The 8,700-nt window shown below is 41.1% G+C and overlaps 1 protein-coding gene across 2 annotated transcripts; it reads right to left on the bottom strand.

The window, feature by feature from the left end:
• Positions 1 to 2,700: 2,700 nt before the first annotated feature.
• Positions 2,701 to 8,695, bottom strand: GPR12 (G protein-coupled receptor 12). Of its 2 annotated transcripts, none has more exons than XM_023919103.2 (2): positions 8,540 to 8,695; positions 2,701 to 7,964 (listed from the first exon to the last, which is right to left on the bottom strand). In XM_023919103.2, the coding sequence occupies exon 2, from the start codon at positions 7,950 to 7,952 to the stop codon at positions 6,948 to 6,950; it is 1,005 nt and encodes a 334-aa protein (XP_023774871.1). In that variant the 5' UTR covers positions 7,953 to 7,964; positions 8,540 to 8,695; the 3' UTR covers positions 2,701 to 6,947. The 2 variants fall into 2 exon arrangements, with proteins under 2 accessions (XP_023774871.1, XP_023774876.1); XM_023919108.2 differs by having other exon boundaries at positions 8,557 to 8,693.
• Between the last annotated feature and the right edge of the window lie 5 nt (positions 8,696 to 8,700).

The following is an 8,700-nucleotide window of genomic DNA, read 5'->3' as shown; positions in this document are numbered from 1 at the left end:
CCACATCCATGGTAAAGGTATAGAGCATGATACATGGCATGTCATAAAAACTAAATTAAATAATTGTAATAATTATGTATGTATATATATTATATTTAAGTATGTAATTATGCTATTTAAAAGTGATAGTTCATCATACTTAATCAAGTTAATGGCATACTAAAATACTCTAAGAAACTGTTTCTCTTTTCAGCATGTAATATAACTAGTATGTCATTATACCTATTTCATAGGTATTTCCTTTTGAGTTTATATTTAAAAGGAAAAAAAAATAGATTTTGATGGCATCTATTTCCTAAAAGTAAAAGGTCTTCCATTTTCTAAAGTAAATTATTGTAGGATGCAGTCTTCAGCATGTGCAGTTGGTATTGGCTTGTTTTTTCCTTGAGAAACCGGGACTAGGCCTGTATTCAGGCATCGTGGGAGATCATATGGTTGGGATCAAGTGGTTAGAGGAAAAAGAATATTACCAGTGTAAAGAAAACAGTAGCAGGACACTTGCTTTCCCTCCCCACAGGTGAATCAGATGTTTCCTGTGTATGGGCAACACTCACTAAAGTTGTTCAATGAAAAGGGGCTGCTGATATGTTTGAAAGGGTTATAACAAACTTTTAAAAACTTTGTAAATCAGCTTTTACCTAGGAATGCTCCACTGTACTTACGAGAGGTGGGTACTTAGAATCATATAATTTAGGTTGAAAAAAACTGTTAGGATCATTAAATCCAACTGCAAACCAATGTTTGCCTTGAAACAAAAAAGGATACCAGATATCTTGCTGCTGGAGGCTGGGGTTGTGGGGAGGTGAAGGAGAAAAAGAAAAAGAACCCAACCTGTAATCCTATGGCCATCAGTTAAAATATTAATACTTTACACCTGTAATTCAAGGAAGCCCCTAAATGTGCAATGAATGTCCATAAGAACTCTATGCTTTTTAGGAAGTTCTGTGTTACTTAGAGATATCAGATAACTAAACTAGTTTGTTAGTTCTGGGACATAACACACTTCCCCCTATGTGGGAGAGGGAGACATATAGTGTCTTTTCCAATTTATATTTCTGGCACTGTTTCCAACAATCTTTTCCAATTAAATATCTGGCATGTCAGCAAGTATGTAAAAATTGTGTTGGCATATGTAAAGTGCAAAACAAAAGTTTGGGGAGATTTCCAATCCAATCCAATTGAGAACAATTTCCTTAAAAGCCAATTGAAGGAGTTTGTGACAGCAACTGTAACTGACCATTTTTTTAAAATTAGTTTTACTCTCTCAATTACTTGCAAAGAATCTCCACTGGAAGAATCTCCCCCTATCCTTTCCATGGGGCACTGAATTAGTCTGTATCACAGCAGTGACACACTAATTGACTGCAACATGGTTTCATCTAACCTACAAGTTTGTGTTTTACCCTTCTCTTCTATAAGAAGTTTGTGTAACAGTGAAATGTGCAACTCTTTCTTCTTGTGGGGCTTACAAGATCACAACAATTTTTGAATAAACCACATCATGGACTTTTTTAGTGCAAAGGAATACTGTTTTCAATGAAACATTTACTACAAAGCTGCAGGCTCAGCTACTCCCCAAAAGGAACAGAAATACATAATGACTTACTGTAAAATAATCTTCTGGTGGTCCTACTCTGAATTTATTTACTTCTGATTTCAAGTGGGGCCAGGCAAGACTGCTAACAAGACAAGTAATAACCTGAATAAAATATGGGGCAACATTTCCAAGGAAGGTGGACCTCACTTCTGACCATATCTCCTCCTGTCTGCTCTCTGCTCAAGAGGAGCAGCCATACTGCCAGCCCCAAGGACACGGGATTGCTGCACCGCACCCCGGAACAGGGGCAGCCCCAGGGGCCCTCCCTGTACCTTGGGTAAGGTTCCAAATGGGCAGCTCTAAACACCTGCCTTACACAGGGAGTGCATTTATTTAAGCATCCTTCCTGGCCAAGCTCAAGCCACAAGTGATTGAATCTGGCAGATTAGCCAAGCTATAAAAACTTGCATCTCTCATCTTTCATCATCCACTTAATATGAAAGTAGATATCCTTGCAGTTCATTCAGATTTCTGATCCATTAAAAGGAACTGCATATTCTTGATCTGAAGATAGCAGCACCCAGTTTTAAGGGGTAATTTCTTCTTGTACCAAAAAAATATTTCCAGACAGGAGACTTTTCAAGTTTATTGGGAGTACCACCACTCTTTTACTGACAGATGAGGGAGATATGTACACCTACTTTATCTTTCCTGACCTATTGTTTATTCATGAGATATAAATGATACCTCCCTTATAGTTCCTTCCTTTTAGTTCTCTATAAACAGAGATTGAGAGATCTCATTTTTTTCTCCATGGAACATCTCTGGACTACCACTAAGCCAATCTAGAACCATTCAGTATCTCAGATAAAGTGACAGGGTAGCAGGTGGGTTTTTAAATAGCAGCTACTCTGTCCAAGCCTTATTTATTTATTGTACATAGAAAAAACAGGCCCTACATATTTTCTGTTCATAAATGTCAGGGCCAACATTTTGATAACATTGTTTTGAATGTTACAGAATCATTTTTTTTTCTTTTTTTTTTAAAGTAATGAGTGTGAAGTTATGCTTCAGAGGCTTGATTTGTAGCAAGGCTATTTCATCCCAAATTCCAGTCACACATCAGGTTGCTTATCACCTTTGGGAAATAAAGCCACGTGTACTTTATTTTTGAAAGTTAAAAAATCCCTAAGAAAACGAGGCAAGAGAATAATAGCTCTTTGGGGACCGCATGAGCGCTGGTCTATGCCAAAGTTCACTGCTGTCCATGGAGGAGTTTCAGTGACCCCAAGAGGCCTCAAGGCTGGTCCCTGATCACTAAAGAATGGATGCAACTGCTTATGCCACAGAGTGTCCATGGCAGGAAGATACAGAAGCAATATCAGTCCTTTGAGCTTGCTTCCAAAGAGCTTGGGTATTGGTAAGACTTTTCTTCCCTGGTATCATACTCAGGCTGTCTTCAGAAAGGGCTAGCACTGTTTATCGTAGTCACCCTGATGAGCAAGACAAATTTGGGTATTCTTGGGATTAAGTTATAACTAGAAATCCTGAACACTACTAATTTATCAACAGAATGCTGTACAACTAAAATGAAACAATGAAAAGAATAAAACTCCCCAATGCAGTACGTAGTTTTTTCAGCAAATAGCACAAATTCAGGATCCAAGAATTAAGGTAAAATGTTATTGCTGTGTGATTCTATTCAGAAATTCAATGATTATAAAACAAATCAACCAGAAATAATGTTTCACATTGGTCTGATAGGATCTGCTTAACAAAGGAAGACTTACACTTACAGAAAGTCCTTATGAAAGTTATTTTTTTTTGTCTCAAGTATATATTGCTTCCTCTCTATTGCTCTGAGTTTACTCAGCACTTTATAGTATCCACATCATGGAGGATTTTATTGCTCTTGTGCTAAAAACGTGTTTCTCTTTATTGCTGAAATACCGCTATTGGGGGAAATGATTAAAAAAAAAAAAAAAAGACAAAAAAGAAGGTAAAACAAAAGACAATTTAAAAAATCCTCTCCTAAGCTTTGATTATGAATGTATGAAAAAAGCTGACCACAATAAATTTTTCCCGTCAGGATACAACCTGTTACTGGCTTTGGGACAAGTGTGTTAATAAATAAACATGAACTTCAATTTTTTAAACTAAACTATATATTAGGAAAGAAAAAAACAACTTTTGTCATTACAATGGAGATATGAAAGCTACTTCACTGCACACAGAATGGTGCCTCTAACCCCCCCATGTCTTATGCACTGTTGTTGTTTGATGAGACAACAAAATATCAGAAACTGCAAGTTGGCTGGATTTCTGCCAGTTTCAGGAGGACCTTGGGTGGATACTGGCACTTCACCATACAGAACAGGGACCTCCACTGTCATTCTGAGGGGACAGCAGAGAGTTTCTTAATTCTGCAGGGTCTGAAGGGTGGCTGGCTGTCAAGCAATTCTTCTGAGTGGGTGAGGCAGGCAGCTTTGCACCCACAGCTCTGCCCCTATTTCCCAGATTTTTTTCAGAGGTGTGTTATGGAGCAGCCATCCCAGTGCTGGTAAAGCTTGCCCTGACAGCTGTAGGCAAACCTATGTCATTGACTTCCAGTAGGATTCTCTGGACTATGCTGCACAGCCTCAATTTTGGAACATACTTCTGGAAGAGGCAAAATCCTCACTGGAGGTCACAGTAGTATCTTTGGAGGCAGAATCATGTTTCTCATCTGTGGTAGAAGGTAACCATGCACAACTCAAACAAGGGCAAATCACATCCCTATGAGCCAGCTATGTGGGATTGCTATAATTAATCCTTCCTTCTTCCATTTGACTTGCTCTGCTCCTCAGGAGAGAAGCTTCCAATTACAAATCTCTCTGCTCTGGCACAAGGAAGAGGTCGGCTCCCCCGGCACACTGGAGAGCCTCCGTGGAACTGAGCAGCCTGTGGAGTGAGGAAGATGACAAGGACACGAGGTGAAACAGCATGAGAAGAGGGAATGACATTAGCTCCCTCTGTGCTGTTTTTCTCTGGCTTCCCTACCACACAGGTGTTGCCTAGAGAAAAACACTAATGCCTGTGAGGTTATCCAAGAGGATGAGGATATGTCTGTATAAGGAAAACAACAGCTGCCCTCAGGTCTGAATTTTGGTCACAGTTGTAGCTGCTCATCTTCATCATACTTTTAGCAATTTGATACAGAAGAACAAATAGTGGAATAAGCAGGGGGAACAAAGTTTGTGTGACTTTAACTTCTTTTTTCTTTTAAAAGTGCCATCCTACATTATTCAGACTCTCTACATCACTCATCTCATGACTTTTACTGCCATTATTTCCCAGTAGTTTACATACTTGCCAAACTGCACACGTGTAGCATGGATTTTTATGAAGTGACTATTTCTTATACAAAAAATTTTAAGAAAATTCAATGATTAGAGTTTCAGTATCATTCATAAGTAGATAAAGAACACCAATACCCTACACTGAGCAGAGGTCATAGTCTAACTTGCTGAGCATCTGTAAATCACAGGGAAGCCAGGGGAGCTTCAAATTCACAGCTCTACTGGGTCATGCCATGCAATTATTATTAAACTAATCAGATTACCAAGTAAGAACCAAATATCATGAAGGTTGAACCAAATAAACAACGGAATTTAAACCCAGCATTGCAACTAAAATTAATTATTGCTCATAAAAATGTCTACAGAGCCTTGTTTACAGACAACTCACATTTGAGATTCAGCTTTCTGTATAGCGTATGATTCTTAACATCACAGAAACTTTGCCACAAAAAGCTACAGTCATCCAAACGTCCACATGAAAAGGACAGATTCCATTTGGAAAAATCCAGACCAGCAGCGCAGTTGTCTCTACTATCTCTACTACACAGGTATATATTTTCATTGAACTGTAAATATTGCTATTTTTACACTTGAGTTTTGGATTTTTTTTTTTTTTTAAATGGAAGGTACTGAAGCAACAATACAATATGCTGACTTTGACATTCAAGGGAGCATAACCTCCTGCTGATGCCAGGGCATGAACACTCTGAGCTCCCATCAACACTAATGGCAGAGGTACTCTAAACTCCCATGCGCTGACATGAGGGTACACCGTAAGTTTCACGAAGACAAGTGCCAGGAATATTTTCTCTCTGACAATCAGGTAGTCTTCAAATCAGAGAACAATGCTCTGTTTCTAGTGCATTTTAATGTGGCTTCGGTGGAAGGTTAGAAGCAGTTTGAAATCTAACCATTCATGAGAGGAAGCTCTGCTTTCTAGACCAGAACTATAATGAAGTCCTGTAATGAACTGACATGTGTACAGCGCAAAGAATGAAACTGCCAGAAAAGGAGAAAACACTGCTTCATCTTGCAGTTCTGGCTGCATATAATTATGAAGTAGATATGCTTAGAGAATTTATAAATGTTGGTATTTAAAATTACATAGGAGAACAGTGAAAACAAATAGTATTGACTTGGTAACAACATAGGGGAACCATTTCATGTAGCACTAAATATGTGCTGCAAGCAATCTGTAGGTTGTTTTATGAAACATTTCTTACACTCTTCTGGAAAGATAAACTTGTCTGAGGAACCTAGTTTTCAGTCTATTACAAATGCATAGCCGAAAGAGTCCACATTGTTTCATCAATTTCAAAGATAGCCCCATCAGTTTTAAAATCAACAGCATAGTTCCAATGTCCCGTGGGCAAGTGCAAACGTATGTCTGACTTTTAAAAAGGAAAGCAATGCATATCTCTTGCTTTAACATCCAGCCAGAACACATGAGAGAACAGGTAAAAAAAATTGAAAAATCATCAACCTAATTCATGCTGAGACATAAAATAGAAAGCTGCACAACTACTTTCTCACTTAGAGCAAATTAGTTGCACTGAGATTATTACAATAAATTCCATATTAATCAGTACAATTGGCCATTATTTTGAAGACTATTCTGATGATATACAGATGGGGTAACAGGACTTGGTTGGGCTTTTTATTTCTGTTTAAAAAAATAAAAGAGGAAAAAAATATCCTAAGAACAGATTGTAACATGCAGTGTGACTAAACCAAATCACATAAACAATTTTAAAGGAGTATGCTGTTTTGATCTTATTTTAATTAGAAAACTTAATGTAAAATCATGGCAAACTTGGCAAAGTCTGGGTAACATGACAAAAAGACCCTGAGCAACGTTATAAATCTGTTAAGAACACTGATTCTTTTGATTTTGGAAATCTTCCTTAAACCACTCGATTGATTTTGGTCGCTGGGGTTTTCTGTTTACCAAAAGGTCAGTCCATCCTGTGGTTTTTATGTGAACCCATCACACACCATTTAATGAATGCATCTAAACCAAAGACAGAATGTCTGGAAAATAACAAGTTAAGGAGCGTCCTCGTGGCTGCCAATCAGACATCACTGGGTGATCTTGCCCTCTGAGACAGGTTAGAAGGAATACAGCCACAACAGACGAGCCAAAGTGCTTTCTGTATCTCCTGGTTTCTAAAAGCATATATTACAGGATTGATGATGGAATTGTAGGTAGCTGGCAGGAGGGTGGCATAGGTGTATATAGAAGGATAGGTGTAATCTGCTATTAAAGAATAGAGTGTAAAAGGCATCCAGCAAGCAGCAAAAGTCCCCAAAATAATGGCCAAAGTAGACACTCCTTTTCGGGTGGTCACATAGTGGGAAGTGGCCAGGAAATGGTGTTGCAAGGCAATCTGATGGGCATGGCGCATCACGATTTTACAGATCTGAATGTAGAGCTGCAGCATGAGGGCAAACATAAGCAAGAAAGAGACCGAAAGGACAGCTGCATTATTTTTAGTGAGTGGTCTGATAACACTGCAGGTGGATTCATCTCTGAGACAGTTCCAGCCCATTACAGGCAGCAGTCCAATACAGATAGATGCTCCCCAGAGCAATATAAGCATGACATAGGTAAAAGTCACAGTCCTCTCTGAATTGTAAGTCAGAGCATAATACAGGGAGAGGTACCGATCAACAGTGATAGCCAGCAAGCTGCCAACAGATGCTGAGAAAGAGGCAACAATCAGTCCAATCGTAACCAGTTTCGTAGCTTCTGACTGCAGAAGGTAGGCAAAAACAAAATTGATGATCAATCCAATGCCTGCTAAGAGATCTGCCAGCGCCAGGCTGCCTATCAGGAGGAACATGGGGGCGCGAAGACTGGGATTATGGAAAATGATCAGGACCACAATGGCATTTTCGCAGGAGATAAGGGTCCCTGAAGTACACAAGACAATGTCCCAGGGGTTTACCAAAAGCTCTGGCTCAGGGTCTACGGCAGGAACCAGGGAGGAGCCTGCAGCTGAGGCATTCTCTGTAGAGCTGGCTTCTACATGATCCTGAGGCAGCCAGCTCAAATTAACCTTCAGATCTTCATTCATTTTAACCCCTGTCTTCTTCAACAGAAAGACATTATTTTTAATGTTCAGCCACAGCACTGCATACATCACCCCCCCCCGGAGCATGCAACGCCCTAGACAGCAACACCAGCCTGATGTGCAGGCAGGCACTTGTTACATAAATGTGACAATAGAAAATAAAAACAAAAACGGGGGAGGGGGGAGGATATTTAAACTGCCCGAGATTATCCTCCAAGGGACCGATGCACGGAGGCTGAGTGATCCTTAGGGGAACCTGCACGGGGAGGCAGGCACGGGCACGGGACGCAACCCACAGAGCACCTAAAGCCCCCTCCAAGCGCCGCAATTTGGGGTGGGGGCCGGCTGCGGGGCGGCGTAAACCCCGCTATCCTGCAGCCGCGATTCCAAGGCGGGATTGATTATATTGGTCACGGAGGGAGCGGACAGGATGGGGAAGGAGGAGGGGAGGCGGAGTATCTTTCACCGACCCCCAGTGAGGAAACCCCGCCCGGGCTGGGGGGAGAGTAGGGCGATGTCCTCCGAGAACTTACAAACTCGACGCGGACACCGCGCACACACGCACACACACACACATATCCCCCACGCACCCCCAGCGGCGGATCACCTGGGCTGTCCCCCGGCGGCTGGGAGGAAGGATGGATGAAGGAAGGAGGCACGGAGGGGTCGCCGCGGTCCCTTCCAGGCGCCAGCGGGGCCGGCGCCGCGCGCGGGGCGGGGGGCCGAGGGCGCAGCGCAGGTGCGCGCCCCC

Source organism: Cyanistes caeruleus, chromosome 3 (assembly GCF_971803275.1).
Source record: "Cyanistes caeruleus chromosome 3, bCyaCae1.hap1.1, whole genome shotgun sequence".
NCBI lineage: Eukaryota > Metazoa > Chordata > Aves > Passeriformes > Paridae > Cyanistes > Cyanistes caeruleus.
The sequence above is the reverse complement of the archived record's forward strand: the minus strand, read 5'-3'. Positions and strand labels throughout refer to the sequence as shown.